Source organism: Lithobates pipiens, unplaced genomic scaffold, assembly GCF_037356315.1.
Source record: "Lithobates pipiens isolate NorthernLeopardFrog02 unplaced genomic scaffold, aLitPip1_a1.2 Scaffold_16, whole genome shotgun sequence".
Classification (NCBI taxonomy): domain Eukaryota; kingdom Metazoa; phylum Chordata; class Amphibia; order Anura; family Ranidae; genus Lithobates; species Lithobates pipiens.
The window spans coordinates 537,735,390-537,752,062 of record NW_027507748.1 but is presented as its reverse complement, the minus strand read 5'-3'; the positions used below and the strand labels follow the sequence as shown (position 1 = coordinate 537,752,062).

The following is a 16,673-nucleotide window of genomic DNA, read 5'->3' as shown; positions in this document are numbered from 1 at the left end:
CATTGAAATGTTTGGATCAAATTAATTCTGCTTAGTGGGCTGTAGCTGGTCCATTACTGTCTATTGGTTAGAGGAATCATAAAACCATGTATGGTCCTAGCTTTTCAGAACTGGAGTTGAGCACCCTGCACAAAATAAACTTGTCTGGGAATAAACAAGTTGATGTATATGTTCATTGTGAACCTGTTGTGTACACAAATGTTTTGTTGTGCCTGCCAATACCTGTCATTTGCCTAATATCTGTTTCTAGGGAGGACCATAAATCCAGGGCCAGACTTCATACAGAGTGGTGATTTTTCTTTAGATTAAAGTAAAACTTCCCCCAAGGGAGGAAAAAAGATTAGTGTGAAGGCAAGCACAGAACCATGATGCTTTCTCTTTATTAGTAATATCAGTTTATGCAATTTGGTGGACAAGGTCTGTTCACTCTAAGGTTGAACTTGATGGCCATACAGTACTTCTGATTAGATTTAGTTTTTTTTGTTTATCCAACCATGTATGATATAATTTGATGTGCTCTGGAGAGCAGCCACATCATACATGGAAACTTATGTCATAATTTGCTTTGCATCAGATTCTCTAAGATGAAATAATGTTTTTCTGCAGTTTGTAATGAAAGTCATGCTTTCCATACCCGTCTATAACATGTAATGTTGAACTGAAAGACACTAATCAAGTGTTCTTTGAGAATTTTACACATGCATCTTCAAATGGAATCCTCATAGGAGCTATCCTTAATGAAACAAGTCAGCTCAGTTACAGAAATGTCCCACTTTAAAAATGAGTTGAATAAATTGTACATTATCCATGGAATAGTTCACTTAACTAAAAAGGAAAAAAAAACTATTTTAAAATAGATCCGTCTGTCCTGACCTATTCATCTTTACTGAAATTGCAGCATGCAAATTTTGTAATTGTGTAACATGCATAGAAAAGACAGATACAGGGTTTCTCTTGTTTGAAGACCAATGTATTTCCTGCCTTTCACTCATAGAGCTGGAGGGATTGCTGAGCAAGTGAATTTAGGCTGTGAACACAAACCATATTCATGTGCGAAGTTACAAAGTTTTAGGATTTGCTAACGATTTCGGGGTCTTTTTACAGCATTGTCAGTAGTTGAATCTGAAACTTGCACTTTTCAAGAGCAAAACTTTATTTTCATAGCTTATCAGTATCTAGCACTACTTTTAGTCTACAATTTTTCTGTACCAAAGTTACTATTTTTGTGTAAAAATGATCAATCACACCAATATTGCACCTACTGTGTAGCTGTTATCTAAAAACAATAACGATAAATGACAAATATAAATGCTACCACAAATAGTATACATTTATCTAAATAATAAAGTTTGCCATCCCATAGTATTGTAATATCTGCGTGTAATATGTGTGTAATATTCCACAAATAAAGTAGACCGTCCATATAAAAGTGAAAAAAACATTGGTGTCTTGACATCAGAAATTGGTGAAAGGGAGAGAAGAGGGATCCTCCTATAGCATATAAAACCATTAATTTATTTGTAAAAACAATCGCTTACAAAATCTGATTAAAAAAAGAAAAAAAAGCAGAGTGACGTTTTAACCCGGTCTGCCCGGTCAAACTGGTTAGTCCCTTAGCAATTTGTGCATGTTCCACTAGGACTGGAAATGACTAAGCAGGAGTTCTACTTGACCCGTTTCATCATCGTATGACATCTTCAGAAGCAGGCTTTTATTTGCTAATAAGTTTTACCGGGTCAGAGACCTGCGTGGTGTGATTTTTGTGCTGAGCGCAAGATCTGTCACATTTAGCAAATAAAGATGTATCCTACCAACATTTCCAGAATTGTGATGAGAATAAATAAGTTTAGTTAATACAGATCATACTGCTCAAATCTGCAACAGGGTTTAAAGCTGCCTGAGGAGAGTGGTTGGACACATGGACATGGTTCGCAAGCGTTTTTATACACAACTGGTTCACCCATATGCTAGCAATTGGGATTGGAGGGGGAGCACAGCCAGGCACCCGTGAAGCCAGCCTGATCCTTCAGATCAGTTGCAATTTTCCTTCTAGTTGGTCAGTGGGATTATATGATCATAGGAAGTAGTATCTTGCTTGTACTCGTAGGTATAATGACCATTGCCCAATTTTGCTCGAGTCAGACATACGGGGCATTGTTGCCTGATCATAAAAAAGGCTCCATGTGAGCAATTTGGTGTGCTGTAGATCTGCTCTTCGTGTTGGATGTATAGGACAATCATTTCCCAATGTCTCTGGATAACATAATCCAGTTTTTATTGAGCCAATTCTAGCATTCACTGTAAAATTACTATGAAGACAAAAGGGGCTTTCAAACCAAATGAAACTAAAATTGTTAGGATTTGCTTTAAATAAAGCTGATCTAGTCTGTGCTACCTACTTGAGATCAGTATTTCAGGCCTCTCTTAGTTTCATTAGTTATGTCTATCATCTAAAATGTGCGTCTATTTTTTGGCACTTGGGGAAACATTTATTTTATCTGCAGGCATTTCTTTATGATATCTGTTTGTTAAATCGCATTAATCCACTAGCTCAATTGTTCTGTAACATGATTATTAGAGTATAAATATCATACATTTCAAGCAACCTTGAATGTGTTAATCCTTTTTTTTTCTTTATCTGTATTATAATGACATTATTATGTTCCCTGTAACTTTTTAATTGGTACATTATCATAGTGGAAAATGTGGCAAAAACTGATTTGTGCAGCTGCTATGTGGCTATGTTAGTGCTTTCTTATCTCACTTGGGTAATAATTTTAGCTGTTTCTTAGTCAGCGCAGGTATTTTCAGAATAACAGCAGGTCAGAAGAGATGTAGTCATAATTGGCTTGATTTGATGAAAAGTTACTTTTATTTAACTCCCAGGCTTTTCTTCTTTTTTTTTTTTTTTTTTTTTAGGCCTTTGCATCTTTTTCAACCAAATTTGTCCCCTTTTTTATGGTTGATATATAGGCCTGTATAAATTAAAGTACTATTTGTGTATATTTTACGTTAAAATATGTGTATGTATATATATGTGTGTGTGTGTGTGAATATATATATATGTATGTATGTATGTGTGTATATATGTGTATGTATATATGTGTGTATATATATATATATATATATGTGTGTGTGTGTATATATATAATTTCCATTTGTTGGGGAGCAGCCATTTAGTGAATGACTGACTAAAGGACAATGATTAAAAAAAAGTGCACAGCTCATTTAACACATTCATTGCCACCAATATACAGTGGATATAAAAAGTCTACACACCCCTGTTAAAATGTCAGGTTTCTGTGATGTAAAAAATAAGACAAAGATAAATAATTTCAGAACTTTTTCCTCCTTTTAATGTGACCTATAAACTGTACAACTCAATTGAAAAACAAACTGGAATATTTTGGGGGGGGGGGGGGGGTGGATGAAGTAAAAAAACTAAAACTAAAACTAAAATAATATGGTTGCATAAGTGTGCACAACCTCTTATAGCTGGGGAATGTAGCTGTGTTCAGAGTTAAGCAATCACATTCCAACGCATGTTAAATAGGAGCCGATACACACTTGCCACCATTTAAAGTACCTCTGATTAAAGTTCAGCTGTTCTAGTAGGTCTTTCCTGACATTTTCTCAGTTGCATCCTACAGCAAAAATCATGGTCCGCAGAAAGCTTCCAAAGCATCAGAGGGATCTCATTGTTAAAAGATATCAGTCAAAATAATTTTCAAGGCATTAGCTATACCATGGAACACAGTAAATACAGTCATCAAGTATAGAAAATGTGGCACCACAGTGACATTACCAAGAACTGGACATTCCTCCGAAATTGTTGAAATGTCAAGAAGAAAACTGGTCATGGAGGCTGCCTACAGCAACATTAACGACTTCAGCCCGAGCCTCTTTTTGAGATTTGTTGTTTACTACTTTAATTTATTTATTTTTTTGCTAGAAAATTACTTAGAACCCCCAAACATTATATATATATATATATTTTTTCTAACGCCATAGAGAATAAAATGGCGGTCATTGCAATACTTTTTCACACTGTATTTGCGCAGTGGTCTTACAACCGCAATTGTTTTGGGAAAAAAAGATGTTACGCCGAGTAAATTGATACCCAGCATGTCAGGCTTCAAAATTGCGCCCGCTCGTGGAATGGCGACTAACTTTGCCATTTAAAAATCTCCATTGGCGACGTTTAAAAATGTGTACAGGTTACCAGTTTTAAGTTAGAGGTGTTCTAGTGTTATAATTATTTTTCTCGCTCCAACGATTGCGACAATACCTCATGTGGTTTGAACACCGTTTTTATATGATGGTGCGCCTTGCGTATGCGTTCGCTTCTGCGTGCGAGCTTGGCACGACGGGGCAATTAAAAAAAATATATATATATTTATTTATTTTTTACCTTTTTTATTTTTACACTGTCCTTTAAAAAAGGATAATTTTGCGTCACTTTTATTCCTATTACAAGGAGTGTAAGCACCCCTTGTAATAGAAAAAAAAGCACGACAGGACTTCTTAAATGTCAAAAAGACCGCAGATCTCATATTTACACTAAAATGCAATAAAAAAATAAATAAAAATTCCCCTTTTAAGAGCATTGAGCGAAAGTGACTTGTGATGTCACTTCTGCCCTCCAGTGCAATGGAGCCAAGCAGGGGCCATCTTTCCCTCACTCTGCATCCAGGCAGTGAGGGGAGCGGACGCTGCTACCGATGGCTACAGTAATCGGCGGAGACTACCGGCACGCAGCGGGAGGTGGGCCTCTCCCACCACCGATAAGTGATCTTGCGATTAATCCACCGCACAGACCACTTTTATCATAATGCGAAATGCACGCAGTTCCTTTAAATACCAGGGTTATGGCAGCTAGCTTCTGCCATAACCCTGATATTTAACGTCAAAGTACAGACGTTCAGCTACGTTAATTTGCATGAAGTGGTTAAAAGAGCTGCAGGAATATCTGGAAAGTACTGGCTGTGTGGTACATGTGACAACAATCTCCCATATTCTTCGTATGTCTGGGCTATAGGGTAGAGTGGCAAGATGGAAGCCTTTTCTTACAAAGAAAAACATCCAAGCCCGGCTTAGTCAAGGTAGAGTGAATTATGAACAGTTCCAAATACCAGTTAATATTGGCACAAAACCTTCAGGCTTCTGCTAGAAAGCTGCACATGAAGAGCAACTTCATCTTTCAGCATGACAACGACCCAAAGCATAATCCAACTAAACAAGGATCGTCTTCACCAGAAGAAGATTAAAGTTTTGGAATGGCTCAGCCAGAGCCCATACCTGAATCCGATTGAAAATCTGTGGGATGATCTGAAGAGGGCTGTGCACAGGAGATTCCCTCGTAATTTGACAGATTTGGAGTGTTTTTAGTGGGCAAATATTGCCAAGTTCAAGATGTGCCATGCCGATATACTCATACACAAAAAGACTGAGTGCTGTAATAAAATCAAAAGGTGCTTCAACAAAGTATTAGTTTAAGGGTGTGCATGCTTTATGCATCCATATTTAATTTTTTTTATTTTTACTTCCCTCTACCTAAGAGATTTGAGTTTGTTCAATTTATAGGTCACATCAAAGGTGGAAAAAGTTCTGAAATGATGTATCTTTGTCTCGTACTGTGTGTAAATTTTATTTACTGACTGTTGGCTTCCAGATGAAAGAAATCTTGTCATGGTTGTTAGGATGGCAGTTGCTGTCTGCTTCCTAACAACCAGCCTGAACAAAAGCTGTCACATGTAGCAGTGAAAGTAGTCCCACTGATGTATCATTTCCTGCTACCATCAGAGAGTTTACGTGGCCTAACACCATTTTAGTTTGGCCATTTTTCTACTTATTACTAGTTCTTTAGTCACTTTAGCCCTAGAAGGTTTACCCCCACCCCCCATGACCAGGCCATTTGTTGCAGTCCTTTTTGTCCCTTTCACCCCCCCCCCCCCCCCCATAAATAGATTTCTTTTGGTGGTTTTTGACCATCTCTGTGATTTTTTTATTTTGCTATAAACAAAAAAAGACCGACAATTTTGAAAAGAAAACCGTTAAAGAAATTCAAATTTTTTTTTTTTTTTTTTTTAATCAGTTTAGACCAAAGTGTACTCTACGCTACATATTTTTGGTAAAAAAATACCAATAAGTACCAAAATACCAAAAAATAAATAAAAAATACCAATAAGCGTATAATTGGTTTGCACGAAAGTTATAGTGTCTACAAACTTGGATATTTTTATGTTTTTTTTTTTTTTCTTTTTTTAGTAGTAATGGCAGCGATGACAAATTGGACACTGACACTTTTTGGGGACCAGTGACACTAATACAGTAACTGTCCTAATGACACAACATCAGCGGCCATCAAAGGGTTACGTATGCTCCTAGGTAGTGCTTTCTAACTGTGGGGAGCATGCTGTGATTGGAGGAGTACAGAGATGCATGTTTCATCATCTCCATCTTCCACCCTCACAGAACCACGGTCTGCTTTGTAGGGATGAGCCGAATACTCCCCTGTTTGGTTTGCACCACAACATGCGAACAGGCAAAAAATTTGTGCAAACACCGTTAGTCTATGGAACTTAAACATGAATAATCAAAAGTACTAATTTTAAAGACTTATATGCAAGTTATTGTCATAAAAAGTGTTTGGGGTCCTGCGCCCTGCCCCAGGGGACATGTATCAATGCAAAAAAAAGTTTTAAAAAAAACCGTTTTTTTTGGGAGCAGTGATTTTAATAATGCTAAGTGAAACAATGAAAGTGTAATATTCCTTATCTGAGACACTTATCTGAGCACGCAACCTGGCAGGCTGCAGAAAAAGAGGGGGGGGGGAAAGAGCGCCCCCCCGAACAGTACCAGGCCACATGCCATCTTAATTGGGAGGGTGCTTTGGGGTAGCCCCCCCAAAGCACCTTGCCCCCATGTTGATGGGGACAAGGGCCTCATCCCCACAACCCTTGCCTGGTGGTTGTGGGGGTCTGCAGGCGGGGGGTTTATTGGAATCTTGAAGCCCCCCTCCCCTGTGTGAAATGGTAATGGGGTACAAAAGTACCCCTACCATTTCATTAAATAAGTGTTAAAAATGACAAGAGACAGTTTTTGACAATATCTTTTATTTAAAGTCATCGTCTTTGCATCTTATTCGGGTCGAATTCCTTCCTTCTTCCTTCGCTTTCTTCCTACATCTTCGCTTTCTTCCTACATCTTCGCTTTCTTCCTACATCTTCGCTTTTTCTCCATCTTCGCTTTTTCTCCATCTTCGCTTTCTTTCTCCATCTTCGCTTTCTTTCTCCATCTTCGCTTTCTTTCTCCATCTTCGCTTTCTTTCTCCATCTTCGCTTTCTTTCTCCATCTTCGCTTTCTTTCTCCATCTTCGCTTTCTTTCTCCATCTTCGCTTTCTTTCTCCATCTTCGCTTTCTTTCTCCATCTTCGCTTTCTTCCTCCATCTTCGCTTTCTTCCTCCATCATCTTCTTGCTCCAGTGTTCTCATCCGGCATCTTCCTCCGCGGCGTCTTCTTCCCCACTTCGTTCTTGGACCGCTCCGCATCCATGGGAGGCTCCCGCTGTGTGAAGCTTCTCTTCTTCTGACACTTCTTATATAACGGAGGGCAGGGCCACCCAGTGACCCAGCCCCCCTCTGACGCACAGGGACTTGACGGGGACTTCCCTATGGCTTTCCCCATGACGTCAGAGGGGGCGGGGTCACCCGTTACCTGACCCCCAAACACTTTTTATGATGATAGCTTTATTATTATTATTATATATTAGCCTTTAAAATTAGCACTTTTGATTTCTCCCATAGACTTTTTTAAAGGGTGTTCCGTGGCTTTAAAATTTGCCGTGAACACCCCAAATTGTTCGCTATTCGACGAACTGGCGAACAGCAAACATGAGTTCGACTCAAATAGACAGCCCATCCCTACTGCTTTGTTTACATAGGCAGACTCCCATTCTGTCTCTCCTGTAAATGATTGGTGGCCATATCGGCCACTGGACCTGCTGATTGGCTCCCACTGTGTCCGATCACAGCGGGAGCAAGTTGCTGGCGGCACATGTGAGGGCCCCAGACCCACTGCACGAAATCATGTACCTGTATGTGATTTCGCACAGGAGGGGCTGCTCTGCTGCAGTATCTGTGTGGGACAGTCCTTTAAGTGGTTAATACCACCCTGTCAAAGTAATCAAGGACCAAGCTGCATGTTTTCCGATCATATGATGACTATGGTATCCTAGTGAGCAGATGACATTTTTATGAACAAAGCTGGCTTTGGCCGAATTGTCTGATTTTGATTCACACAGAGATGGACAATTTAACAAACAGTGAGCAGGCTCCGCATAAAAATAAATACCAAAAGCTGTTGGTGGGTATTTTTTTTTTTTTTTTGGTATTTCAGTGATCTCCATTGGCTTCTAGGTCCTGAACCGCTGGCCTGATACACTGTGAATACAGGTGGTCAGCCACTCAACATGGGTACTGTTCAGAGAATGCCCTGCATTAAAAAAAAAAAAAATACAAAGCATTCTCTGATTGAACAAGGTGGAGAGGGTGATGTCGCCACCCTATCTCTCCACATCATCCAATAAGAGAACGCTTTACATTCATTCAGAAAATGGAAAGCATCGGACAACCTCCTGTATTCACAATCCAGGAAAACAGCCGTTAAAGAGGAAGTAAACCCTTTCAAACCACTTTGACCTACAGGTAAGCCTAGATTAAGGCTTACCTGTAGGTCCAAGCAATATCTCCTAAACCTATATGGTTTAGGAGATATTTGCCCGAAAATGGGCACCGCTGTCTACGGCGCATGCGCCGTAGACAGCGGCGCGCAGGCGCACTAAATGCGGCAAGTCCAAGAATGGATTTGCCTAATTTGTCGACTCCCGTGCGCATGCGCGGGAGTGACGTCATCGCGGCTTCTCCGAATGGCAGCGGCGGAGCTGCGAGACGCGACTCCCGTGCGCATGCGCGGGAGTGACGTCATCGCGGCTTCGCCGCTGTGATTCGTCGGAGCTGCGAGACGCCACCAGCAAGATGGATGCGGCGGACTACAGGGGACAGCGGCGACTTCGCTGGCTCCTGTGTCAGGTAAGTGACACATAATGAGCTACTATGCGATGCATAGTAGTCCATTATGCTTTACCTTTGCAGGGAAAAAAAGAGGAAGTAAACCCATCAGGGTTTACTTCCTCTTTAAGGACAGAAACTGGATCACTAGATCACTGAATTAGTGAGGTCTACTTCATTGATTTCCAGCAGCATCAGCCAGGTATGGTATATACAAAGTTTTATACTGGTCCAAGCTGGACCATTGCAGCTATGTAAAACTTGCAGATGCCTGCAATTATTCTTTAATCACTTGACCTCTGGAAGATTTACCCCCCTTCATGACCAGGCCATTTTTTTTGCAATACGGCACTGTGTTAAACTGATATTTGCTCCGTTATGCAAGGCTTTACCCCCCCAAAAAAATTGTAATTGTTTCCAACAAAAAATATTTTTTTATTTTTTTTGAGCTATAAACAAGAGACTGCCAATTTAGAAAAAAATCGTTCTGCTATAAAATCCCATCCACCTTCTTCTATGGCAATTTTAATGTGAACAAGAAGTAGAGAAGCGATGTGTATAAAGTGGATGGAGCTTCTTTTTATAAAAAAACAAAAAAACAAAGGAAAATGGCCTGCTGGCCAGGATGAATTTAGTTATGAGATGTGCTGAATGTATAGTGGTGCATTGTGGGGTGTATTTAGAGTACATGGCAGGGAAGCCTCTGCCTACACTGTGCTATACATGACATTCTTCAGACTGTCTTATACTGTCAAATGCATTGTACATTGCATACTCACCACTTAACAATGATTGTTGTGCTCTGTTTTTTTCATACCAATAATTATCACGGTATTGTCATTAGTAGAGGGGAGTTATAAATACCCCTCTGACTGCTGCATGCCATCTGGTTTAATCAACAGGCGCACTTTTGCTAGTACACAACTACAATCCTGAATGCTGTCCGATGCTTCAGGTGTTCTTAAAATTTGACAACAGTGTTTTATGTGCCTGGTATAATATATGGTCTCCTTGCTCAACAGTAAATGGTGCTGGCCTAGCTATGGCAACAATGGATATTATAAAACTTCATGGAGGAACTCCAGCAAACTTCTTAGATGTTGGTGGTGGCGCTACGGTTCAGCAAGTAACAGAAGCGTTTAGGCTCATCACGTCTGACAAAAAGGTAAATGCCTTGCTCTGAAATATGCAGCAGTGTTTTGTGTATTATACATATCTGCATGCAAGACTGTGTGTGCATGTAGCAGGTTTGAATGACTTGGCTTTTTCAGTTATCTTTTGTTATAGTGGTAAAATTTTATGCAACATTGATTGATTGTTAATTTTTCTGTTCTGTTGTCTGGCATTTAATAATTCCAGATTGTAAGAGACGGTCATATTGCAGTTAAATGGAGCTTGAAGCAATTTGCACAAAACAGAGATTGCTTTCTGTGTTCAGCCCAGTGGGATATGTAGTATTGAGCTGGACTTGTGTTTCTCTGGGCATGTAACCCATTTCTCTTTCACACCTACATATGATAAGCTCCCTAATGGCTCTAGTTACTATGTGCATCTTGCAGACAAGTGTGAACATAGACAAACTTATCACAGAATGATGACATCACTAAGGAATTCCATCTGATATAAAGAAACCCTATTTCATTGCTCAAGCAAAAATAAAAGCTGCACGGAAATGCCTAGTAGCTATAAAAGGTTAAAACCTTTGTGTTCTGCAGTAGTCTCTCCGGTATCGCCTTATACTTACCTGAGCCTGATCTCGATCCAGAGCTGTGCCCAAGAGTGGTGGCTCTCTCACTCCTCACATGACAGATTGATAGTCAATCAAATTCTGTGATGAGGTAGCAGGGGCAGGGCCGAGCCACTTTGTCTATAGACGCAGGTGGCGTGACTCGTTTTTCAAGCCCACAGGTCTGCCACTATAAGGAATCGGCTTCTGTGGTGGTACACAGAGAAGAGGAGGAGCCAGGAGCGCCGTTTTGTGGTCTCAAGAAGGGGAGGCTTGGGGCTGCTCTAGGTAATTCTATTGTACAGGGAAGATTTTTTTTTTTTTTTTTTTTTCCTTTTTAAAATAACAATCACTTTAAACAGGAAAACAGATACTTAGTACAGTAAGGTATCTCAGTGGTTTTAGTCCCCGGTGGAAGTGGAATCATAAGGTTGTGCCATGGTGTGCATTCATCCATGGCATTTAACTATACAAAAATCACTTTTTTCCTCAGTCAAAACAATGAAGAATAATTGATAATTTGTTGCTATGAAATACAGTAATTTGAACTTTGCTCTTTGCTCAACCATAAAGCCATTTCTGCCATTGCTTGTAATGGGTTGTAATAAACATGTTTTTATAAATAAACTTTGGCATGGTATACTTGTAAACTCAGTTAATTCAAATCCAGAACCCTGTGATAATAATAAACAGATGGGTGTTCAGCAACAAGATCTAGCAACTGGAGGTGCATTCCTATTAAAGTTTGCAGTATTTGTCAAGCCACTTTCTTTAACCCTTTCGCTGCCAGGCCCTGTGCTCCATTTTGTACACTCAGGTGGCCAAACCATTTTCAAATTTTTCCATTGCTTTTTCATTTTTCACTTATAGCTTCCAAAGTTTGTAAAAGATCTCCCCCAAACCATATATATTTTCTGAAAGCGTGTGATAAGTAGAATAAAAAGGTGCTACTGATTTCTAAGGTCCCACGATATTTGCGCAAATGTTTATCAAAACAATATTTTTGGTAAAAAAATTTTTTTACAAAATTCCTACTAAATATAAAAGCTTAACCTATATTGAGTTAATGAATAACAAATCTTTTTGATTTTTAATTAAACGTATGCAAAAATGTAAATATCCAAATTTCTGTAAAAGATCTGAAGGTTTTCATTTTTCCTTACAACTTTCATAATTGGTGAAAGACCCCCAAAATCATATATTTTCTGAAAGCATATGACCTCTAGACTAAAATGAAGGTGATAGAATTTTTTTAGACCCTGCAGTATTTGTGCAAATGTTTATCAAACCAATATATTTGCAAAAAAATACACTAAAACCATTATTGGCAGATAAAAACACTGCTCATTTTACAAAATTCCTGCTAAATCCCTACTAAATATAAAAGCTTAACCTGTATGGAGTTATTGAATAAAAAATATTTTTAATTTTTACATTGTACGTTTTTGCAAAATGGTGAAAATCTAACATACCCAAAAATTTCTCAATCTGGAGGTTTTCATTTTCACTTGCAGCTTTCAGAGTTTGTAAAAGACCCCCAAACCATATATTCTCTGAAAGCATATGACATCTGGAATAAAAAGATGGTGCTACTGATTTTTTTAGGCCTTGTGGTATTTGCACAAATGTTTATCCAAATAATAAAATACACTAAAACCATTATTGGCACATAAAAATGCAGCTAATTTTACAAAATTGCTGCTTGATTCCAACTAAATATAAAAGCTTAACATGTATGGAATTAATACATAACAAATATTTTGTAAATTTTATATTGCGTCCTTTTTGAGAAATGGTGAAAATCTGGTCTTTGGTGAATATCTGAGGTCTAAACAGACCCCCATATCTTTTTGAGACCGAGTAAGGGACTGATGATAGTCCCTTTTCTCTGTAGCACTCTACGTGAATGAAAGAGGAATCTATAGAAATTCCATTCATTCATAAAATGACAGTCTGATTTTATATATATATATATATATATATATATATATATATATATATATATATATATATATAATATAATATAATATAATATAATATCATTGTGTGTATTAGAGCTGCACAATTAATCGTCAAGAATTGTTATATTGATCTTGACTAAAGTTTCACAATTCTTTCTTTCTTTTTAAAAGAAACGAAGAGAAACTGGGCAGTCTACCAAGAACCAAAACATTCGTTATCATTTGAACTTAAATATAAACATTGTAACAATTTTGTCAATGGAATAGACTTTGTGTATAAGTGAAATAAGTTTAACCACTTAAACACTAAACCTTTTTCTGACATTTGTTGGTTTAAAGTTAAAATCTTTTTTTTTTTTTCGCTAGAAAATTACTTAGAACCCCCAAACATATTATAATTATAATATTATATATGTATATATCATTTAGTAAATGCCCTGTATTTGCACAGCGGCCTTTCAAATGCAATTTTATTTTATTTTTTTAAATTACTTTACTGGTTATTTTATTTTTATTTTTTAATTCATTAAAGTTAACCCATTTTTTTCCGTATAATGTGAATAATTTTACTTTGCGAGAATTGTGACAGAATCATGATCTTTTTATTCTAAGCAAAAAGTCTAATTTTGGCCAGAATTGTGCAGCTCTAATATATAGTAACTCTCGCTGTTTACTATGTATCAGCTATCAGTGGATATAGGAGCGATCACTGCCTATATATACTGTACTACAGTGGGGAGCTTGTTAAACACATGTCTACCAAGCCCCTCCAAGCCACAACTTCACCCCCACCTGCACCTCTCTCTCCGCCATGCTCCCCAGCCTGACAGATTGCAGAGATAAGTGCAGGCGGTGAGAGGCAAGGAGAGATGCCGCCAGAGCAGCAATGGATCAGGGGTCTGGGGGGCTGGTATGGGGGCTATCTGACTGGCGGGGAGATGCATCTGAACCCCCCCCCCAAGCCCCATGCAGTACCTGAAGCCAGCAGGAGTGGAAGAGGGGGAATGCCAGCTAATGAGGGTAGCTACGGGTTTGCGAGGGGGCTGGGGGATCGGATGGAGGGGTGGTAATCCAGTGCTTGGGGGGGGGTGGAGGGGGTGAAAGGGATAGTAAAGCATAATGGGGGGAGCAGTTTCAGGTAGACTGGAGCGGCGGTGGGGTGGAGAGGCTGAGGACAAGGAATCAGCAGCATGGGTGGGGGATGGTCACATTTGGGATTAACTGATCAGCGGGTTGTAATCCGCTGATCAGAGTTATAGAATTGTTCAGAAAAGTTTGCTGAACAATTCTGATATAAGCTTATGGTCATTGAAGTGACTTGGCCACCTGTGGGCACTTCTGTAGTTCCGTACGGCGTATGGACCTGCCAGTGAAAGGGTTAAACCTGAACTTCCAGTAAACAGCTAAAAACAAATGGAATACATGCAAGTGAATTATTTTACTTGCCAAAGAATTTGTATTTTATTTTTTTTCACCCAGTCGTGTTTTACACAGCTCTGTTACAGCACACAGCCTTACCTGACAGGAGGGGAGACCTGATTGTTATCTGCTGCCGAGTAGCACTTTCTACTTACTCCTCCCTATCACTAGCCTGTGACTAAATAGTAAAAACTGAAGCAGTACAATGATGAGCTCCTCTCTCTGTGACTCTATTAGCCTGCTCCTTGGACTACTGTATACCTGATTGGCTGCTTGTGCTACTACCTCAGTTATATATGATTAATTACCAAGCTGTATCAATTTGTGTCATATTATTATTATTTTTTTTTTTTTATATATATCTTATTGAAGTGCAGCTTTGAATCCTTTTTTAATTATGTATCCATGCAGATGGTTGATCATATTACTAATGTCATCAATAGGTCTTTTTCTTAAACAAAGGCTGTTGTGCAGGTTTAGCAGGTTGGTAAACATTTTGTGTTAAAAAATAAAATAAAAAAAATAACATACAATCTTGCTGTATGCTGTTCAGTGTACTACATGGGAGAAGCACCAGCATATATGAAGCAATGTAACTGACAGTTATAATCGTAATGGAAAAGCATTTATAATCTATGAATTACTATAGATATATTGTAAAATATTTTCACTTATTGTTTGAAAAACAAATTTTTCTTGCTTTGTAGGTTTATCTGCCTTTTGAATTAGACCAGTGTAATCTAACTTTAAACCTATTTTTCTGTGTAGGTGCTGGCTATACTGGTTAACATTTTTGGTGGTATTATGAGATGTGATGTAATTGCACAAGGCATCATAATGGCTGTAAAGGATCTGGAACTCAGGATACCCATTGTAGTGCGTTTACAAGGTAACCTAATTTATTCAAGCCCCTTGGCTCTTCTTTGCGTTTTGCTCTCATGAGGAGAAACACATTTTACATTCCCAAGAATCTCACTCTTGTCCTTTCTTTCTTATTACATTGTTTGAGCAGGTGTAAGGTTCAGCTTTATCAATTGGTAAATGCACAAAAAAGAAGTTGCTGTGACATTTTGTAATTACTGTGAATTTTTTTTTTAATGTGATTTTTTATTTTTTTGCCCTTTATTGCTGGGCCTTATTACAGGATTTTCTATTCTGCATTCCAGTATTGCTAGATAGGCAGATACATACATAAAATGGACAGTGTCAGTAAAAGCAGAAAGATTAATTACAAAGGGTGCACAGTTGAAGGATAAAAGAGAAACATCAGCTAACAAGTCAGGTGCAAGAATATGTCCTGTGTGTGAAGATAAGCTACCTTTTTAAGATCTGTAAAGACACTGTGAACTAGGGTTATTTTTCAAGTCTGTAATTACAATAAAAAATAAGGCAACCTGTCACTGTGGTTGTTGTATACTTTTAAGGCTACAATCACATTAGCCTCCTGCATTTTTTGGTTTATTTAAATGTAGAAGAAATTATCTGGTAAATATAAACAAACTTTATTTTTTTTTAGTTTATTTTTTTAGTTTACTACCCACTGCAGCCCTTGAAGGTTTTACCCCCATAACAACTTAATGACTGAGCCTCTTTTTGAGATCCTGTTTTAGATGTAAAAATTATTTTTGTATTTTGTTAGAAAATTACTGTGTGTGTGTGTGTATATATGTATATGTGTGTGTGTGTGTGTGTGTATATGTATATGTGTATATATATATATATATATATATATATATATATATATATATATATATATATATATATGAGAGAGACACCCTAGAGAATAAAATACTTTGTCACACCGTATTTGCACAGCGGTCTTACAAGCGCAATTTTTTTAAAAGAAAAATACACTTTGAATTAAAAAATAAGGCGCCAGTAAAGTTAGCCCAATTTTTCTATAGTGTGAAAGATAATGTTACGCGGGGTAAATTGATACCCAACATGCCATGCTTCAAATTTCAAGTTTTCATACACGGGCGCGACTTGCGTATGCGTGAGCTCCTCAGGACGGGGCACTTTAAAAATTATTTATTTTTACACTGTACATTTAAAAAAAAAATGTTTTCACTTTTATTCCTATTACAAGGAATGTAAACATCCCTTGTAATAGAAAAAAAAAGCATGACAGGACCTCTTTAATGTGAAATCTGGGGTCAAAAAGACCTCTGATCTCACATTAACACTTTAAATAAAAATTATTATTTTTTTTATTATTTTTTTTATTGGAAAAAGAGAAAAAAAAAAAAAAAAAATATATATATATATATATATATATATATATATATATATATATATATATATATATATATATATATATATATATATAATATATATAATATTAATTTATTCTTCCCCCCACCCTCTTTAAGACCATTGGGTGGAAGTGACGTTGGACATCGCTTCTGTCATACAGTGTTTATGGAGCAGAGTGGGGACCATCTTTCCCTCACTCTGCTCCATATCTCAGAGAGGACCTGATTGTCGCCACCGCTACCT

The 16,673-nt window shown here is 37.9% G+C and overlaps 1 protein-coding gene across 1 annotated transcript in view; it reads left to right on the top strand.

Moving 5' to 3' along the window:
* SUCLA2 (succinate-CoA ligase ADP-forming subunit beta) overlaps nt 1-16,673 on the top strand; it is a 130,700-nt gene that overhangs the window by 94,520 nt on the left and 19,507 nt on the right. Inside the window, exons 8-9 of the mRNA XM_077483256.1 lie at nt 10,091-10,233; nt 14,943-15,063. Coding sequence (XP_077339382.1) covers nt 10,091-10,233; nt 14,943-15,063 — 264 coding nt within the window. The remainder of the gene's footprint in view (nt 1-10,090; nt 10,234-14,942; nt 15,064-16,673) is intronic.